This window comes from Rhinopithecus roxellana, chromosome 5 (genome assembly GCF_007565055.1).
Source record: "Rhinopithecus roxellana isolate Shanxi Qingling chromosome 5, ASM756505v1, whole genome shotgun sequence".
In the NCBI taxonomy this organism is placed as follows: domain Eukaryota; kingdom Metazoa; phylum Chordata; class Mammalia; order Primates; family Cercopithecidae; genus Rhinopithecus; species Rhinopithecus roxellana.
The window spans coordinates 110,474,518-110,496,920 of NC_044553.1; the positions used below are offsets into that span (position 1 = coordinate 110,474,518).

The window sequence follows — 22,403 nt, forward strand, 5'->3', positions numbered from 1 at the left end:
TTCAAGACCAGCCTGGGAAACATAGGGAGACCCCCATCTCTACAAAAAATTTTAAAAATTGGCCCAGCTACTCAGGAGACTGAGACAGGAAGCTGGCTTGGGCCCAGGAAGTTGAGGCGGCAGTGAGCTGTAATTACGCCACTGCACTCTTGCCTGGGTCACAGAGACCCTGTCTCAAAAAAAAAAAAAAAAAAAAAAAATCCAAGAGCCAGCTTAAAGTCACCCACTGGCTAATCTGGGACAATCTGAGTATCAAAATAAATAATGATAATGTCAGATTACATTAAATACAATTAAAAATCAGAGTTCAGATAACAGGAGAATGTAAGCTTTTTCCTCACAGATCTTTAACTAATGAGTAAATCATTAATGGATTCTAAAACTAGTAAGTGACAGTTTGATAAGGTACTGTATATTTACACAGCCTCAAAGTGCCTCTCCACAAATTACTTACTAATATCAAAAGAGAAAACAGAAACTTTAAAGTAGAAAAGCTTGACACTACATTACATTAACAAAGTGATCAAAGTTAACAAGCAGGACGAATTCAAATCATATACCTCCTATGTGATGTATTGAGAAGGACACATCATCATTCATGTGATACTCTGCCTAAAATGCAAAACCTGAACCTAATCATGATGAAACATCACCTAAATTAAGGAGACATTCTTCAAAATAACTGTTCCGTAGTCTTCAAAAATGGCAGTCAAGAAAGAGAAAGGCTGAAGAATTGCTCCAGATTAAAGAAGAACAAACAGACCTGACAACTAAATGGATCAAGAAGAAAATAACTGTAAAATACACCATTCAGATAATGACAAATTTTGAATATCTACTGTGGATTATATAATAATATAGCATGAATGTTAAATTTCCACATTTTGATCACTGAATTGTGATCATATAAAAGAATGTCCTTAATTCTTAGTAAATACACATTGAAGTATTTAAGGATGAAGGAGTATGTTGGCTTCAAATACTCTCAAATGGTTCAGGGAGAAAAGTATACATTGATCTATGTGTGCAGGTAGATATGTGTATATGGATGGATGTATATTTACAGACACATGTGTGTTTCACACACCCAAAGAGAGAAAGGAAAGAATAAAACTAATGGGGCAAAATTAGCAATTGGTAAATCTGGCAAAAGGATATATGAGAATTCCTCATAGTCTTCTTACAACCTTTCTTAAATTTAAAATTATAATGAAATTAAAAGTTACCAAAAATGATATAGGAGAATATTTTCATGATTTTCAGGTAGAAAGAAATAATCAGGACACAAAAGGCACTAATCATAAAGGAAAAATTTAGTAACCAAAAGAACAGATCCTATTCAAAAGACGGTATTAAAAATGAAAAAGCAAGCTACAGAGCAGGAAAAGTGCCAAAGGTGCCAACGGTCTTAGACTCAAGATAAAGAACTCCTTAAATCAATCGCAAAAAAAGAAAGACACTGAGTCAAGGCCAGGCACGGTAGCTCATGCCAGTAATCCCAGGACTTTGGGAGGCCAAGGCAGGAGAATTATTTGAGCTCAGGAGTTTGAGACCAGCCTGGGCAACATAGTGAGACCCAGTCTCTATTTAAAAAAGAAAAAAAGAAGAGGAAGAAGAAGACAGACACTGAGTCAAAAAAAAAGTCTACTGGGTCAATAAAAAAATGAAGAAGAAACTTGAGTACGCACTTCACAAATGATCCCTAAATGGCCAATAATCAAATGAAGAAGTACTAAGAATCGGTCATCAAAATTACTAAAAAAAAATTTTAATAAATAAATTATTATACTGTGTACTGGTGAGGATCTGGGGCAACTCCTCCCATACACTACTGACAGGAAACGAAACTGGCAGCACCACTTTGGAAATCTGGTATTATCTATAAATACATGACCTGGCCTCCAGTCTCATCTTGTACTATTCTTTTCCTCCTTTGCCATGCTCCAATATCACTGACTTTCATTCAGTTCCCCATAAGCACCAAGCTCCATCCTAATTCAGGACATTTACACAGAATTGTTTCTTCCATGTGGAATAATCTGCCCCTCTATAATGCACATTTATTGGCTTCCTCCCTAGCATTCATTCTCTACATCCTCCTTTCCTAACAGTTTTTGTTGGGGTCCCTTGTGGTTCTAGATAAGCACATTTTGTCCCTAACTCCAGGGCACAGCACATGACCTTGCCTAAGTCAATCTGCTCACCTATCCACAACAAGTGATCCAGAGGTGAGCATGTGACCTAAGGTGATCAAAACTGAGGATCTCAGATCTTTTACTGGAATGTTAAAGAAAAGACTCTCCTACTGGCCATATATTAGGGAATATACAGCTTTGAAAACTACTGCTAACCATCTAGGGATCATAAAGACAGCAAGTCTTAAAATAATGGCAACAGAACAGAAGCCAGAGTAAGCGGAGGAAAAGCAATCAAATTCTTGATGACACTGTTGAGCCACTGGATCAACTCTTATCTGAAGCCAACTCTACTTGCTACTGAAAGCATCCTGATTAAGAGTATTCCTCTTGGCCCAGCCAAAGCCTAATGATCTTTTGAATTCCAACTTAAATGTAACTTCCTAAGGCTAAGTTTTCTTCAACCCCAAGACTTGGCCAGGATTCCTTTTATATACTCAAACCAATTTGTACTCCTTTGTAACACTTAACCACAATTATATTTTAAATCATACATTTAATGTGTTTATTCTGTCTTCCCATTAGACAGTAAGTTTCTGAAGGACTAGGTTTTGTTCACCACTCTATTCTCACTGTCTAGGATGGCGCCTGGCACATAAATATGTCACGAATGAATGAACTGGCAGAATGATTTTTAAAAATACATCAATAAATGAACATTATTGGGAAAGGAGGTGTTCTACATAAATTTATAACTGAAGTTTTCCCTGCTAAGCACTAATTCTTTTTGGTTTTACTATTTTGTATAAAAATCTCTAAACACATTTCCTTGACCTCTGCAACACAGGCTACTAAAGAAACCTATTCTTTTCTTGATAACTTCAGGTTATCACTATGAACACCAACTTCTATATGATACTATAATTTAATTATGCCTCAGGAGTTATAGAAATACCAAAGATAGTTGTCCTAAAATAAATGGGCACAGACAAAAGTGTTGTTAAAGATTTTTTAGTTCTTTACTTCCTGATGATTAAGTAGGACACAAAAGCTTAATTATTAATTATTTTCTCCTCTTCCCTAACAAGCTATTAGCTGTCAATTCTTATTTGCTAGGCTTATGGGAAATGTACTATTATAGTTCTGAATAAGGAACTCAAGAATTCTGCAAGTACAGTGAATATACTTACAGTGTGTGGACTATCTGTTGTGTATGATCATAGGCATTTTTCATTTCCTTTCAGGTTTTTGGACATATTCCTTAGAGTCACAATTGGCAGATAAGAAAAGCTTTACTATATCTTACCTGCTAGAGTTTTAAAACAAAGATCAATAGGAAATAGTATGCAGCTATAAAAAGAAATTAAGATCTTTAACACTCTAGAATATATTGCTGAGTAAAAAAAAAACCTCCCAAGATACTAAAATATATTATCTTTAGGTTCAAAAAAGAAAAACACATGTATATACATATAAATATGCATTCTTCTTTTTGAAAATATAAAGGATAAATCAAACATTAATAAAAATGATTACCCATGCACCCATTAAAATGACTACTATCAAAACAACAGAAAATAAAAAATGTTGGCAAGGACGTGGAAAAATTGGAACCCTTGTGCACTGTTGGTGGGAATTTTAAATGTTGCAGCCACTGCAGAAAACACTATGACAGTTCCTCCAAAAATTAAAAGTAGATTTACCATATTATCTAGAAGTTCCACTTCTGGTTATGTACCCAAAATAACTGAAAACAGTTCTTCACTATTTTATTTATTTATTTACTTTTTGGAGACAGAGTCTTGCTCTGACACCCAGGCTTGAGTGCAGTGGTATGATCATGGCTCACTGCAACCTCTGCCTCCTGCATTCAAGCGATTCTCATGCCTCTGCCTCTCACGTAGCTGGGATTAAAGGTGCATATCACCACGCCAGCTGATTTTTGTATTTTTAGTAGAGCCAGGGTTGGCAAAGTTGGTCTCAAACTCCTGACCTCAAGTGAGCCAACTGGCTCAGCCTTCCAAAGTGCTAGGATTACAGGCGTAAGTCATTGAGTCTGGCCTGAAAACAGTCTTGAAGAGATATCTATCTGTACACCCATGTTCATAGCATCATCATTCACAATAGCTAAAAAGGGGAAACAGTCCAAGTGTCTGATGAATGGATAAGCAAAATGTAATATATACTGACAACAGAATATTATTCAGTCTTAAAGAGGAAGGAAATTCTGACATATGCTACAATATGGATGAGTATTGAAGACATTATGCTAAATGAAATAAGCCAAACACAAAAAGACAAATACTGGATGATTTCACTTATATGTGGTACATAAAGTAGTCAAAATCACAGACACAGCAAGTGGTACAGGAGCAGGGGGTAAGGGGAAATGGGAAATTATTGTTTAATGTATATAGTTTCAATATTGCAAGACAAGGAGTTCTGAAGATGAGTAATAGTGATAACTGCATAACAATATGAATATACTTAATATCACTGAACTGCATACTTAAAAATGGTTCAGATGATAAATGTCATGTTATTTGTATTAGCACAATTTAAATTTTAGAAATTACAATTAAAAAAAAAATTTTAATGTTACCCACAAGGGAAGAAGAGAAAGAAGAGAGAAGAAAGTTGAATTTCTCTAAATGAACATTGTTTTATAGTTTGAATTTTGAACTATGTAAATGCTGCATATTAGGACGGTGGAATCTCTTTTGTCAAGATACTAAGATAGACCAGGCATAGTGGCTCATGCCTGTAATCCCAGCACTGTGGAAGAAGACCAACGTAGGAGGATCACTTGAGGTCAGGAGTTCAAGACCAGCCTGGGCAACAAAGCAAGACTCTATCACTACAAAAAAATAAAAAATAAAAAAATTGGCCAAGCGTGGTGGCATAGTTCCAAGCTACTTAGGAGGCTGAGGTGGGAGGACTGCTTGAGCCAGGTGGTAAAAACTGCAGTGAGCTGATTGTGCCACTGCACTCCAGACTACGTGACAAAGAAAGACTCTGTCTCAAGAAGAAAAAAAAAAGATATTAAGAAAAAAAAAATCTGTCAACCTAGACTTCTATTCCCTCTAAGACCATCTTTCAAAATTAGGGCAGATTAAAAAAAAGAAATCTGCTGGCAAACAAAAGCATAGTTTATGACCAAAAGACCCAAAAGCAGACCAACAGAAAATAACCCCAAATGACAGATATGAAAAATCAAAACCTTAGAACTGAGGAAGAGTATGAAGTGGGGAGGGATGAGATAAAAGCACACAACAAATATGCTCTCCTGCTCTTTTTTTTTTTTTCTTTTTTCTTTTTTTGAGACAGAGTCTCACTCTGTCGCCCAGGCTGGAGTGCAGTGGTGAGATCTTGGCTCATTGCAAGTTCCGCCTCCCGGGTTCACACCATTCTCCTGCCTCAGCCTCTCGAGTAGCTGGGCCTACAGGCGCCTGCCACCACGCCTGGCCAATTTTTTGTATTTTTAGCAGGGATGGGGTTTCACCGTGTTAGCCAGGATGGTCTTGATCTCCTGACCTCGTGATCTGCCCATCTAGGCCTCCCAAAGTGCTGGGATTACAGGCGTGAGCCACCACACCCAGCCCTCTCCTGCTCTTTCAACCAGAAGAAGGGGCTCTGCCCTGAGCCCCACACTTTAGAAGGTTGCACCTATCAAAAACACCAAAATCCAAAAAGGGATCAGTAACTAATTGAGTGAACACAAATTAAGAGAGAGGGACTCCCAAACTAAACTGGGTCCCCCTAGGGCAGACACAATAAGAGGAGAAGGAAGAAGGCAAATCAGCATCTGTGCTGGAAAAACCAGAGCAAGAATCTGCTTTTGACTAAGGTTAGTCACCCCAACTATCCCAAAGGAAGTATCCAGGCAGACTGGACTCCCTATATACTTACATTCCTTTTTCCTCCTCAATTTGAGTAGTTTAAGATGTTTGGAATTGCCTGAAAAATGTTGAGTTAGAAAAGTAAAGTGTGGGGGACAGAAACCTGTTTTTCCCTGGCTCTCTGGGGAATTTCACATCAGTCCCCATACTAGATTCAAGACCTACCCTAGCCCAACTTCTACCCTACCTGACCCAGGGAGAGTAGATTCCTTTAAGACCCGGCTGGACCCTGGATAGGAGGCCAGGTCAGGCTGTTAGTATGCATTGATTGGTAACTATTTAATCTTAAGACATTTTAAAAGCTGGCTTCCACTTGTATTCCTAACCTAGGTACCATAAGTGTTAGAGGCAAGCCTGAGGAGCAGCAGGGTTCCTGGGCTCTAAGGTTAAATAGTACATTCATAGTTGCTCACTTTATCACTGTGCTTTATGACAATGTGTTCCATAGGGTATCTTGAATGAAACAACTATTACATTAAAAAAGATAAAAGAAAGGAAGAAAAGAGAAAGGCAAAAAAACTAAGGCTAGTAGTCTTTAAGTTATCACTTACCATCATTCTTTAAATTCTCTTCTATGCCAAGATCATTTATCACATAAACCCATGGAGTATGACTCCTACAATACAATAAAAATATATATATATGCTTAGTTATAACATTACCAGAAAACCATAATTATTCATAAAAAGATACAAATCTCATCCCCACACTTACATTAAACAACAACAACAAAAAAAAAAAACTGCTCCTTTATATTACCTGTTGGGGTATAATATAGCAGTCTTTAAATACTCCATGCTGAACAAGACCTCAATGCTCTCCAAAAAATAAAAATCAAATGGAAAAGGAACAGTATTAATTACACGGACATCCTAACCCAGAGGGGTTCCAAACTTTTTTACTACAACTCATAAACACATACACGTTTTATATCTTACCCAGTTCATACACGTTTAACTGAATTAAAAGTTTCGTAAAGTAACAGATGCATTCTAATATTTCCTTCTGTATTCTATTTCGGTTTTTAAATGCTGCTTTCACTGAACTGACTCGCTAATGAGTCTCAACTCAGCATAGAAAACCCTGTGTAACTTTCCTTAAGAACGTTCACAAACTAAGATTTTATCAGAATATCTTAATTAACAATTACATAAGGCTCTAAGTATAACAGCCCGTACCTTTCAGGTAACCTATTTAATATGGCCAAACTTTTACTCAAAGAAATCCAAGTCAGGGAAACCAGACAGAACAGAAAGGGACCGGGAAATTGCTTAACAAGAAAAAAAAAAAAAAGACCTAACCCTGTATGAAGAGTCAGTGAACAAAAAAAAGAAAGCGGCAATTGGAACCAAACCTCCTTCTGGAAGAAAACCTAGATCATTTATCCTTTGTCAATAAAATATGCTCCTTTAAAATGCAGTACCAGTAAACATACGTCCAGAAAAAATGTATATACAAATGTTCACAGCAGCATTATTCATAACAGCTAAAAAGTAGAAACAACCCAAATACCCGTCAACTGATGAATGGAAAAATAAAATGCACATTCACACAATGAATAAAAGGACATAAAAATGGATAAAAGACCAAAAAAAAAGGAAGAAAGTGCTAATACATGCTATAATACATGCCAAGTGAAAGAAGCCAGTTATAAAAGAACACAAATTGTATGATTCCACATATGTGAAATGTCCAGAACAGTCAAATCCATAGTGTCAGAAAAGAGAGATTGCTGAAGGCTGGGGGGTTAGGAGAAAATGAAAGTAACTGCTAATAAGCACAGGGTTTCCTCAGCGGGTGATGAAAATGTTCTAAAAGTAATTATGGTGATGGCTGCAAATCTCTGTGAATATACTAAAAAACATTTTTAAATGGGGAAATTATATAGTATATGAATCATTTATCAGTAAAGCTATTCTATTTTTCAAATGTACTACCTCTGCTCACAAACCTCCAACATCTCTCCATCTCACTCAGAGTAAAAGCCAAAGTCCTCACAGTAGCCTATCATGTCCAAAATTTTCCAATTCCATATACCCATTCTCCCCAGCATTCATTTGTACTCCAATCACACTGGCCTCTTTATGTTTCCCAGCATGCTAGACATATTCTAGCATTATGGGTTTACACTTGTTGGACCTCCTATGTGGAACACTCCCAATTCACTTTGCACAAATGTCACTCTCAATGAGGCCTTCCCATATAACATTCGTTAATTCATTCACTCATTTTGAGACAAGGCCTGGCTCTGTCGCCCAGACTGGAGTGCAATGGTGCGATCTTGGCTCACTGCAACCTCTGCCTCCCTGACTAAAGCCATCTTCCCACCTCAGCCTCCTGAGTAGCTGGGACTACAGGTGCACACCACCATGCCTGGGTAATTTTTTTATTTTTTGGCACAGACGGGGTTTCACCACATTGCCTAGGCTGGTCTTGAACTATTGGGCTTAAGCAATCCACCCACCTCAGTCTCCCAAAGTGCTGGGATTAAAGGCATAAGCCACCATGCACACCTGGCCCGATTTAAAATCATAACACTACCAAACAAAGAAAAGCCGTGGGAGTTCGCCCCACCTTATAAAAAGGCTAAAAGAAGTTATTCAAGTTGAAACAAAAGAAGACTAATCATTCATCTGTTGATAGACACAAGCTGATTTCTTATCTTTACTACTGTGAATACGCTGCAATAAACATATAAGTGCAGGTATCATTTTGGCATATTGATTTCCATTGGGTAGATACCCAGTAGTGGGATTGTTGGATCAAATGGTAATTCTATTTTTTAGTTTTTCAAGACATCCTCATAGTGTTTTCCATAGAGAGTGTAATAATTCACATTCCCACAAAATTGTACATGAACCCTATAAATTTATACAAATTTTTTAAAAGGATGCTAACAATGTGAAAGTGTATAAAAATAAAACCCACAGCTGGGCACGGTCGCTCACTCCTGTAATCCCAGCACATTGAGAGGCCGAGGTGGGCAGATCACCTGAGGTCAAGAGTTCAAGACCAGCCTGGGCAACAGGGAAAAATCCTGTCTCTACTCAAAATACAAAAATTAGCTGGGTGTGGTAGTGTGCTCCTGTAATCCCAGCTACTTGGGAGGCTGAGGCAGGAGAATTGCTTGAAACCGAGAGGCAGAGGTTGCAGTGAGCCAAGATCTCACCACTGCACTCTGGCCTGGGCAACAGAGTGAGACTCTCTCTGAAAAATAAATAAATAAAAATAAAAAAATCAGATGCTGGCAAGGTTCTGGAGAAAAAGGAACACTTATACACTGTTGGTGGCAGTGTAAATTAAGTTCAGCCATTGTGGAAGATACTGTGGTGATTCCTCAAAGACCTAAAGACAGAAATATCATTCAATCCCATTACTGGGTATATATCCAAGGGAACATAAATCATTCTATTATAAAGACATATACACCTGTATGTTCATTACAGCACGATTCACAATAGCAAAGACATGGAATCAACCTAAATGCCCTCAATGACTGGATAAAAAAAATGTGGTACATATACAACAGGGAATATCATAGAGTCATAAAAAAGAATGAGATCATGTCATTTGCAGGTACATGAATGTAGCTAGAGGCCATTATCCATAGCAAACTAACACAGGAACAGAAAACCAAACACCGCATGTTCTCACTTATATGTGAGAGCTAAATGATGAGAACACATGGACACATAGAGGGGAACAGCATGCACTGGGGCCTTTCGGAGAGTGGAGGGTGGGAGGAGGGAGGGGATCAGGAAAAATAATTGATGGGTACTATGTTGAATACTTGGGTAGTGAAACAATCTGTACAACAAAGTCCCATGACACAAGTTTACCAACATAACAAACCTGCACTTGTACCCCTGAACTTAAAATAAAAGTTTTTAAAAAGTCAGAGTGTGTTCCAAGATGGCCAAATAGGAACAGCTCCAGTCTGCAGCTTCCAGTGTGATCAACACAGAAAACAGGTGATTTCTGCATTTCCAACTGAGGTACCTGGTTCATCTCATTGGGACTGGTTGGACAGTAGGTGTAGCCCACAGAGGGCGAACCGAAGCAGGCCGGGGTGTTGCCTCACCTGGGAAGTGCAAGGGGTCGGGGATTTCCCCTTCCCAGCCAAGGAAAGCCGTGACAGACTGTACCTGGAAAATCGGTACACTCTCGCCCAAATACTGCACTTTTCCCATGGTCTTAGCAACTCACAGACTAGGAGATTTTCTCCCATGCCTGGCTCAGCGGGTCCCATGCCCACGGAGCCTTGCTCACTGCTGGTGCAGCAGTCTGAGATCAACCTGCAAGGCTGCAGCCTAGTGGAGGAGGGCCATCCACCATTGCTGAGGCTTGAGTAGGTAAACAAAGCAGCCAGGAAGCTTGAACTAGGCAGAGCCCACCACAGCTCAGCAAGGCCTACTGCCTCTACAGACTCCACCTCTGTGGGCAGGGCATAGCTGAACAAAAAGCAGCAGACAACTTCTGCAGACTTAAATGTCCCTGTCTGATGGCTCTGAAGAAAGCAGTGGTTCTCCCAGCATGGCGTTTGAGCTCTGAGAACAGACAGGCTGCCTCCTGAAGTGGGTCCCTGACCGCCGTGTAGCCTAACGGTGAGATCCCTCCCAGGAGAGGCCAACAGACACCTCATACAGGCAATGGCCCCTCTGGGACGAAGCTTTCAGAGGAAGGATCAGGCAGCAATATTTACTGTTCTGCAATATTTGCTGTTCTGTAGCCTCCACTGTTGATACCCAGGCACACAGGGTCTGGAGTAGACCTCCAGCAAACTCCAACAGATCTGCAGCTGAGGGACCTGACTGTTAGAAGGAAAACTAACAATCAGAAAGGAATAGCATCAACATCAACAAAAACGACATCCACACCAAAACCTCATCTGTAGGTTACCAACATCAAAGACCAAAGGCAGATAAAACCACAAAGATAGGGAGAAACCAGAGCAGAAAAGCTGAAAATTCTTAAAAACCAGAGTGCCTCTTCTCCTCCAAAGGATCACAGCTCCTCACCAGCAACAGAACAAAGCTGGATGGAAAATGACAAGTTGACAGAAGCAGGCTTTAGAAGGTTGGTAATAACAAACTTCTCCAAACTAAAGAAGCATGTTCTAACCCATTGCAAGGAAGCTAAAAACCTTGAAAAAAGGTTAGATGAAAGGCTAACTAGAATGAACAGTGGAGAGAAGACCTTAAATGACCTGATGGAGCTGAAAACCATGGCACGAGAACTTCGTGACGCATGCACAAGCTTCAATAGCCAATTCAATCAAGTGGAAGAAAAGATATCAGTGACTGAAGATCAAATTAACGAAATGAAGTGAGAAGATTAGACAAAAAAAGAGTAAAAAGAAAGAAACAAAGCCTCCAAGAAATATGGACTATGTGAAAAGACCAAATCTATGTTTGATTGGTGCACCTGAAACTGATAGGGAGCATGGAATCAAGTTGGAAAACACTCTGCAGGGTATTATCCAGGAGAACCTCCCCAACCTAGCAAGGTAGGCCAACATTCAAATTCAGGAAATACAGAGAACACCACAAAGATACTCCTCGAGAAGAGAAACCCCAAGACACATAATTGTCAATTCACAAAGGTTGAAATGAAGGAAAAAGTGTTAAGGGCAGCCAGAGAGAAAGGTCAGGTTACCCACAAAGGGAAGCCCATCAGACTAACAGCAGATCTCTTGGCAGAAACCCTACAAGGCAAAAGAGAGTAGGTGCCAATATTCAACATTCCTAAAGAATTTTCAACCCATAATTTCATATCCAGTGAAACTAAGCTTCTTAAGTAAAGGAGAAATAAAAGCCTTTATAGACAAGCAAATGCTGAGAGATTTTGTTGCCATCAGGCCTGCCTTACAAGAGCTCCTGAAGGAAGCACTAAACATGGAAAAGAACAACTGGTGCCAGACACTGCAAAAACATGTCAAATAGTAAAGACTATCGATGCTATGAAGGAACTGCATCCATTAACGGGCAAAATAACCAGCTAACATCATAATGACAGGATCAAATTCACATATAACAATATTAACCTTAAATGTAAATGGGCTAAATGCCTCAATTAAAAGACACAGACTGGCAAACTGGACAAAGAGTCAAGACCCATCAGTGTGCTGTATTTAGGAGATACATCTCATGTGCAGAGATACACACAGGCTCAAACTAAAGTATGGCGGAAGGTCTACCAAGCAAATGGAAAGCAAAAAAAAAAAAGCAGGGGTTGCAATCCTAGTCTCTGATAAAACACACTTTAAACCAACAAAGATCAAAAGACACAAAGGCCATTACATAATGGTAAAGGGATCAATTCAACAAGAAGAGCAGCTATCCTAAATATACATGCATCCAATACAGGAGCACCAAGATTCATAAAGCAAATCGTTAGAGACCTACAAAGAGACTTAGACTCCCACACAATAATAATGGGAGACCTTAACACCCTACTGTCAATATTAGACAGATTAACGAAACAGAAGGTTAACAAGGATACCCAGGACTTGAACTTAGCTCTGCACCAAGTGGACCTAATAGACATCTATAGAACTCTCCACCCCAAATCAACAGAATATTCTTCTCAGCACCACATCGCACTTATTCTAAAATTGACCACATAATTGGAAGTAAAGCACTCCTCAGCAAATACAAAAGAAAAGAAATCACAACAAACTGTCTCTCAGACCACAGTGCAATCAAATTAGAACTCAGGACTAAGAAAATCACTCAAAACTACACAAATACAGGGAAACTGAACAATCTGCTCCTGAATGACTACTGGGCAAATAATGAAACAAAGGCAGAAATAATGATGTTCTTTGAAACCAATCAGAACAAAGACACAACATACCAGAATCTCTAGGACACATTTAAAGCAGTGGGTAGAGGGAAATTTATAGCACTAAATGCCCACAAGAGAAAGCAGGAAAGATCTAAAATTGACACCCTAACATCACAATTAAAAGAACTAGAAAAGAGCAAATAAATTCAAAAGCTAGCAGAAGGCAAGAAATAACTAAGATCAGAGCAAGAAATAACTAATAACTGAAGGAGACAGAGACACAAAAAACCCTTCAAAAAAATCAATGAATCCAGGAGCTGGTTTTTTGAAAAGATCAACAAAACTGATAGACCGCTAGCAAGACTAATAAAGAAGAAAAGAGAGAAGAATCAAATAGATACAATAAAAAATGATAAAGGGGATATCACCACAGAGCCCACAGAAACACAAACTACCATCAGAGTGGTATAAATAAACACCTCTACGCAAATAAACTAGAAAATCCAGAACAAATGGATAAATTCCCGGACACATACACCCTCCCAAGACTAAACCAGGAAGAAGTTGAATCTCTGAATAGACCAATAACAGGCTCTGAAATTGAGGCAATAATTAATAGCCTGCCAACCAAAAAAAGTCCAGGACCAGATGGATTCACAGCTAAATTCTACCAGAGGTACAAATAGGAGCTGTTACCATTCCTTCTGAAACTATTCCAATCAATAGAAAAAGAGGGAATCCTCCCTAACGCATTTTATGAGGCCAGCATCATCCTGATACCAAAGCCTGGCAGAGACACAACAAAAAAAGGGAATTTTAGACCAATATCCCTGATGAACATCGATGCAAAAATCCTCAGTAGAATACTGGCAAATTGAATCCACAGCACATCAAAAAGTTTATCCACCCACAATCAAGTCAGCTTCATCCCTGGGATGCAAGGCTGGTTCAACATACACAAATCAATAAACATAATCCATCACATAAACAGAATCAATGACAAAAACCACATGATTATCTCAATAGATGCAGAAAAGGCCTCAGACAAAATTCAACAGCCCTTCGTGCTAAAAACTCCCAATAAACTAGGTATTGATGGAACATATCTCAAAATAATAAATTATTTATGACAAACCCACAGTCAAGATCATACTGAATGGGCAAAAACTGGAAGCATTCCCTTTGAAAATTGGCACAAGACAAGGATGCCCTCTCTCACCACTCCTATTCAACATAGTGTTGGAAGTTCTGGCCAAGGCAATTAGGCAAGAGAAAGAAATAAAGAGCATTCAATTAGGAAAAGAGGAAGCCAAATTGTCCCTGTTTGCAGATGACATGATTGTATATTTAGAAAACCCCATTGTCTCAGCCCAAAATCTCCTTAAGCTGATAAGCAACTTCAGCAAAGTCTCAGGATATAAAATCAATGTGTGAAAATCACAAGCATTCCTACACTCCAATAACAGACAAACAGAGTCAAATCATGAGTGAACTCCCATTCACAATTGCTTCAAAGAGAATAAAATACCTAGGAATCCAACTTACAAGGGATGTAAAGAACCTCTTCAAGGAGAACTACAAACCACTACTCAACAAAATAAAAGAGGACACAAACAAACGGAATAATATTCCATGCTCACGGATAGGAAGAATCAATATCATGAAAATGGCAATACTGCCCAAAGTAATTTATAGACTCAATGTCATCCCCATCAAGTTACCAATGACTTTCTTCACAAAATTGGAAAAAACTACTTTAAAGTTCATATGGAACCAAAAAAGGGCGCGCATTGCCAAGACAATCCTAAGCAAAAATGATAAAGGTGGAGACTTCACATTACCTGACTTCAAACTATGCTACAAGGCTACAGTAACCAAAACAGCATGGTAATGGTACCAAAACAGATATATAGACCAATGGAATAGAACAGAGGCCTCAGAAATAACACCACACATCTACAACCATCTGAACTTCAACCATCTGAACTTTGACAAACCTGACAAAAACAAGAAATGGGGAAAGGATTCCCTATTTAATAAATGGTGTGGGGAAAGCTGGCTAGCCATATGTAGGAAGCTGAAACTGGATCCCTTCCTTATACAAAATTATACAAAAATTAATTCAAGATGGATTAAAGACTTAAATGTAAGACCTAAAACCATAAAAACTCTAGAAGAAAACCTAGGCAATACCATTCAGGACATACGCATGGGCAAAGACTTCATGACTAAAACACCAAAAGCAATGGCAACAAAAGCCAAAATTGACAAATGGGATCTAATTAAACTAAATAGCTCCTGCACGGCAAAAGAAACTACCAACAGAGCGAACAGGCGACCTACAGAATGGGAGAAAATTGTTGCAATCTATCCATCTGACTACGGGCTAATATCCAGAATCTACAAAGAACTTAAACAAATTTACAAGAAAAAACAACTCCATCAAAAAGTGGGCAAGGGATATGAACAGACACTTCTCAAAAGAAGACATTTATGCAGCCAACAGACACATGAAGAAATGTTCATCACCACTGGCCATCAGAGAAATGCAAACCAAAACCACAATGAGATACCATCTCACGCTAGTTAGAATGGCCATCATTAAAAAGTCAGAAAACAACGATGTTGGAGAGGATGTGGAGAAATAGGAATGCTTTTACACTGTTGGTGGGGGTGTCAATTAGTTCAACCATTGTGGAAGACAGTGTGGCGATTCCTCGACGATCTAGAACTAGAAATACCATTTGACCCAGCAATCCCATTACTGGGTATATCCCCAAAGGATTATAAATCATGCTGCTATAAAGACACATGCACACGTATGTTTACTGTAGCACTGTTCACAATAGCAAAGACTTGGAACCAACCCAAATGTCCATCAGTGATAGACTGGATTAAGAAAATGTGGCACATATGCATCATGGAATACTATGCAGCCATAAAAAACGATGAGTTCATTTCCTTTGCAGGAACATGGATGAAGCTGGAGACCATTATTCTCAGCAAACTATGACAAGGACAGAAAACCAAACACTGCATGTTCTCACTCATAGGTGGGAACTGAAAAATGAGAACACTTGGACACAGGGTGGGGCCTGTCGTGAGGTGGAGGCTGGGAGAGGGATAGCATTAGGAGAAATACCTAATGTAAATGACAAGTTGATGGGTGCAGCAAACCAACATGGCACATGTATAGCTATGTAACAAACCTGCACTTTGTGCACATGTACCCTAGAACTGAAAGTATAATAATAATTAAAAAAAAAGGAAGTCATTACATAATGATAAAGGGGCAATTCATCAAAAGGATATAACCACTGTAGATATGTATGCACCCAACACTGGAGCACCAAAATTTTAACACCACTGAAGGGAAAAATAGACAGCAATACATTAATAGTAGGGGACTTCAATATCTCACTTTCAACAAGGGATAGACCATCCAGACAAAAAAAAAAATCAACAAGGAAACAGTGAACTTGAACAATTCTATAGGCCAAATGGACCTAACAGACATATGTAGAACATTCCATCCAACAGCAGCAGAATATACAACACATTTTCAAGCACACACAATATTCTCTAGGATAGATCATATGTTAGGCCACAAATTTCAAGAAGTTCAAGAATTCAACAAATTCAAGAAGATTTAAATAAGTACCTTTTCTGACCACAATGGTATAAAGCTAGAAATAACAGGAAGAAAACTGAAAAATTCACAAATATGTGAAAATTAAACAACACACAACTAAACAATCAATGGGTCAAAGAAAAAAATCAAAAGGGAAATCAAAAAGTATCTGAAACAAGTGAAAATGGTAACACAACATAGCAAAACTTATGGGATACAATAAAAGCAGTTCTAAGAGGCAAGTTTATAGTGATAAAAGCCTACATAAAGACAGACAGGGCTGGGCACAGAGGCTCAGGTCTGTAATTCCAGCCCTTTGGGAGGCCAAGGCGGGCAGATCACCTGTGGTCAGGAGTTCAAGACCAGCCTGGCCAACATGGTGAAACCCCATTTCTACTAAAAATACAAAAAATTAGCTGGGTACAGTGACACGTGCCTGCAGTCCCACTGCTTGGGAGGCTGAGACAGGAGAATCGCTTGAACCTGGGAGGTGGAGGTTGCAGTGAGCTGAGATCACACCACTGCACTCTGTGGGCGACAGAGCGAGATTTCAACTCAAAAAAAATGACACAGACAGACATCAGCCTCGCGTGATGTGAACACCTGTAATCTCAGCTAGTCAGGAGACTGAGGTGGGAGGATTGCTTGAGCCCAAGAGTTCGAGGCTGTAGTGTGCTATGATCACGCCTGAGACTAGTCTCTACATTCCAGCCTGGGCAACATAGCAAGATCCCAACTATGAAAAGAAAAAAAGAGAAAGATGAAACAACTCAGATAAATAACCTAAGTTTACACCTCAAGGAACTAAAAAAAGAACAAACTAAATCTAAAGTCAGCATAAGGAAGGAAATAATAACAGAGCAAAAATCAATGAAATAGAGACTAAAAAAACAGAAAAGATCAATGAAACTAAGAGTTGAAATGAAACTCTTATGAAAAAGATAAATGAAACTGAAAAACCTTTAGCTAGACTAAGAAAAAAGAAGACACAAACAAAATTATAAATGTAAGAGGAAACATTACAACTGATATTACAGAAATAAAGGGATCATAAAGGACTACTTTGAATAATTACATGCCAACAAATTGAATAACTTAGAGAAAATAAGTAAACTCCTAGAAATATACAACCTACCAAGACTGAATCATGAAGAAATAAAAAATCTGACCAGATCAATAACAAGTAAGAAGGCTGATTTTGTAATAAAAAACTCAGGAGAGAGAAGAACCTAGGACCTCATGGCTTCACTGGCAAATTCTACCAAACATTTAATGAAGAATTAATACCAATCCTTCTCAACTCTTCCCAAAAACTGAAGAAAATATTTCCAAACTCATTTTACAAGGCCAACATTACCCTAATACCAAAGCCAGACATAAACACTAGAAGAAAAGAAAATTACAGGCCCATATCCCTGATGAATATAGATTCAAAAATCCTCCACAAAATACCAGCAAACCAATCCAACAGCTTATTGAAAGCATCATACACTATGATCGGGTAGGAATTATTTGTGGGTTGCAAGAATGGTTCGACATATGCAAATTAACACATCAGATACACCACATTAACAGAATAAAGAATGAAAATCATATGATCATCTCAATAAATGCAGAAAAAGCATCTGACAAAATTCAACATCCTTTCAAGATAAAAACTTTCAATAAATTAGGTATATAAGTAATGTCATAATAAAGATCATAGATGACAAGCCCACAGCTAACTTTATACACAACAGTGAAAATTTAAAAGCTTTTCCTCTAAGATCAAGAACGAGACAGGAATGCCATCTCATCCAGTTCTATTCAATATAGTCCTGGAAATTCTAGCAAGGGCAATTAGTCAAGAAAAAAAATAAATAAAAGTACCCAAGTTAGGAAAAAAAGAAATGAAATTGTCTGTTTGCAGATGACATGATCTTATATACAGAAAACCCTAAAGGTTCCACCAAAAACTATTAGAACTAATAAATTCAGTAAAGTTGTAGCATATAAAATCAAAATACAAAATAGAAAAATCAGTAGCTTTTCTACACACTAACAATGAACCATCCAAAAAAGAAATAAAAAAAAAACTCCATTTACAACAGCATGAAGGACATGAAAGACAATAAAAGGCTGGCCACAGTGGCTCACACCTGTAATCCCAGTACTTTCGGAGGCCAAGGCAGGCCGATCACTTGAGCCCAGGAATTCAAGACTAGCCTGGGCAACATGGCGAAACCCTGTCTCTACCAAAAAAACGAAAATTGGCCAGGCATGGTGGGGTGTACCTGTAGTCCCAGATACTGAGGAGGTTGAGGTGGGAGGATAACCGGAGCCTGGGGAGGTCAAGGCTGCAGTGAGCTGTGATCATACCACTGCACTCCAGACTGGGTGACAGAATGACATCCTATTTTAGGATTGTTTATTTTATTGTTTATTTTAACAACAAAAATAATAATAATATTATTAAAATACTTAGGAATATATATCTAACCAAGGAAGAGAAAGATCTATACACTGAAAACCATAAAACATTGATGACAAACTGAAAATAACACAAATAAAGAGAAAGACATCCCATGTTCACGAACTGGAAGAATTAACATTGTTAAAATATCCATACTACCCAAAGCAATCTACAAATTCAACATAATCCCTATCAAAATCTCCATGACGTTTCTCACAGAAATAGAAAAAACAATCCTAGACCTGGCACAGTGGTTCATACCTATAACCCTATAATCCTAGAACTTTGGGAGGCCAACGCAGGCAGACTGCTTGAGCTCAGGAGTTTGAGACCAGCCTGGGCAATGTGGAGAATACACCAAAATACAAAATAATACCAGCAATCCACCAAAAATACAAAAATACAAAAAAATAGCCAGGCATAGTGGCACACACCTGTAGTCCCAGCTCCCTGGGAGGCTAAGGAAGGAGGCTCACTTGAGCCCAGGAGATAGAGGCTGCAGTAAGCTATGATCGTGCTACTGCACTCCAGCCTGGGTGACAGAGTGAGACCTCATCTCTAAAAATATTAACTTTTTTTTTTTTAAAAGAGTAAGTTCTGAAGTCAGACACAAATACATATCCCAAGTCTGCCAATTATAAACTACACAGCCTTTAGACAAATTCTTTAACATTTTTGAATCTCAGGGTACACAGCTATAAAACAAGAGTAAAAATATCTACTTTGTAGGGTTATTTTCAAAATCAAAGAAAGTAAATGTGAAGAAATATTTGATGGCAAACAACCAGTACTCAATACTTGGTAGCTGTGCACCAGAGGATTATGGGTAATTTTTTTGTTATTTTCAGATTTTCTGATATATGATTGCACTGCACTACAATTACAGCTTTAAAACCCTGTAATGATTTAAATTTAAAGCACTTCCAAATTACAGATTAAACTAGGCTCTCACTTAAAATTTTTCAGTCCAGAGTTCACAAACTCTTAATCACAGGCCTTTTCCTACAAAAAGGAAAAAAAAAAAGGTTAGTTCAAGATTAGCTGGGCACAGCGGCTCACACCTGTAATCCTAGCACTTTGGGAGGCTGAGGCGGGCAGGCTGCCTGAGCTCAGGAGTTCAAGACCAGCATGGACAACATGACAAAACCCCATCTCTACCAAAAATACAAAAACTTAGCTAGGTGTGGTGGTGCGCACCTGAAGTCCCAGGTACTCGGAAGACTGAGGCATGAGAATTGCCTGAACCCGGGAAGCAGAGGTTGCAGTGAGCTGGCATCACACCACTGCACTCCAGCCTGGGTGACAGAGAGAGACTCTATCTCAAAAAAAAAGAAAAAAAAAAGACTGAGTTATATTATAAGTCCCACCAGATACTGATTAACTTCAAATCCTTACATCACTGCATCTTGTGCGTTCAATTAGGCACCTGACAGATTATTGTCTCTGCCTCTGAACTGAAATGCATAACTTTGTTTTTAAATAAATTCCAGATATTTCCAGGTGCACTTAGGTAAACAGGTACTACAGTGTAAAAATAAACATAAGTGGGAGATGTATACTTCACACTAGATTACCACAAAGAATTTCTGGGGAGCAAGTCACTTGATTATATGAATAAAAAGCCAACAGAGAGCAACCAAGAGGAAGAATAAGAACCCATGTCAGGTTAAAGAGCACCACTATGTCAGGTTAAAAGGGTTATGTTCTCATTTCTGCAAAAAATGTATACGAATGGCTAATAAGCATATGAAAAGATGTTGAAATCACTAGTCATTAGGGAAATACATATCAAAGCCACAGTGAGACATAACTTCGTACCCACCAAGATGTCTACAGTCAAAAAGACAGACAAAACAACTGTTGGAGAAGATGTGGAGAAACTGGAATCCTCACACACTGCAATGGAAATGTAAACCAATACGGCTGGTTTGGTAACAATCTGGCAGTTCCTCAAAAAGTAAAAGATAAGCCACCATATAACCCAGCAATTCTACTCCTAGGTTTATACTCAAGAGAAATGAAAACACAAGTCCACACAAAAACTTCTACAGGAATATTGACCGCAGCAATAGCCAAAAAGTAGAAACAATGCAAGATGTTCATGAACTGTTAAGTGAATAAAATGTGGTATATCCATATGATGGAATATTATTCATCCATAAAAAGGAATGAAGGGCTGATACGTGCTACAACATGGATGAACCTTGAAAACATTATGTTAAATGGAAGAAGTCACACACAAAAGGCTTCATATTGTACAATTCCATTTATGCGAAAAGTCCTGAATAGGCAAATCCATAAAGACAGCAAGTAGATTAGTGGGTGGCTGGAGCTGGAGATGGGGAAGTGTGGAGGGAGGCCAGAATGGAAAATGGCTGCTAATGCTTATGGGGTTTCATATTGGGGTACTGAAAATGTTCTAAAGTTGATTGCGGTAATGGATCCACAACTCTGTGAACACATTAAAATCACTGAAGTGTACATTTTAAATGGGTGGATTTTATGGTATATGAAGTCAATAAAGCTTTAAATTAAAAAAGAAAGCAAGCTATGTCCTAATCCAAAATGTCCAAAATTGCAATCATTCAGTTACTACCTTCATGATATTTGCCATAACTAAGTACCACCTATAAAATAATTTACATAATTTTCTTTCAATAAAATGACATTTACTCAAAAATCTGTAACACTATCTTAAATGTAAAATCAGTTAATATACAAGAAATATGGATATGGCAAAACACTGACAGTGGTACTCAAGTCAATGAAATTTGAGAAACTCGGGGCTGCAAAAAAAACAGTGGCCAAGCAGAAAGTGGAGCACCCAAAAAAACAAAGACAAAAGGCGGTAAACAGGGAATGAACACTAGGTCTGGCTGAGCCCAAAGTGTCTGAACAAGTTCCTGCCTTGTTCAGAACTGAAGTCTCACTTGTCTTATTCTGCCCTGCAATTCCGGAATATCTGTGGAGATGCCTAAGAATCCTAGAGATGGAAATGTAAAGATGGGCTCAAGTGCCAGGAAAGGTATATCTTTTCCTTATCCAAGTTTGGGTACGCAGGTTGTAAAAGAGCAAGGAGTAAATGGCAGACCCAAAGCAGTGAGAAGCCTGCTGGTAGCCCTACTCCAAAATATAGGGGCCCACCTAACTGAAGCCAGGATAGTACATCTATGAATTATCCACATATTGGTCAATAAATTGTAGAAAAATTGAGGTTTGCAATCACAGTTCCTCTCCAGGATTCACAAAGTCTGTCACCCATGTTTTTGCCTTTTCCAACGTTTAAGAAAATCTGAGTGTTTGCCTTTCTGAGTCTGATACTTTAATGTTGTTGCAGGCATACTCAAAAACTACCAATAATTGTTCACATCTTTGCTAATCGGAAAACACATGTATTATGGTAAAAATGAGTAGTTTGTAGCCAGGTGTGGTGGCGGGCGCCTGTAGTCCCAGCTACTCGGGAGGCTGAGGCAGGAGAATCGCTGGAACCCAGGAGGCAG

At 38.5% G+C, this 22,403-nt stretch overlaps 1 protein-coding gene across 4 annotated transcripts in view; it reads right to left on the reverse strand.

Annotated features, from left to right (window-relative positions):
- The window catches only part of SCAPER (S-phase cyclin A associated protein in the ER), a 587,291-nt gene that overhangs the window by 560,620 nt on the left and 4,268 nt on the right, over positions 1-22,403 (reverse strand). For all 4 annotated transcript variants that reach the window (XM_030930958.1, XM_030930961.1, XM_030930960.1 and 1 more), the window contains exon 2: positions 6,586-6,650. In XM_030930958.1, coding sequence (XP_030786818.1) covers positions 6,586-6,591 — 6 coding nt within the window. In that variant the 5' untranslated portion in view covers positions 6,592-6,650. The remainder of the gene's footprint in view (positions 1-6,585; positions 6,651-22,403) is intronic.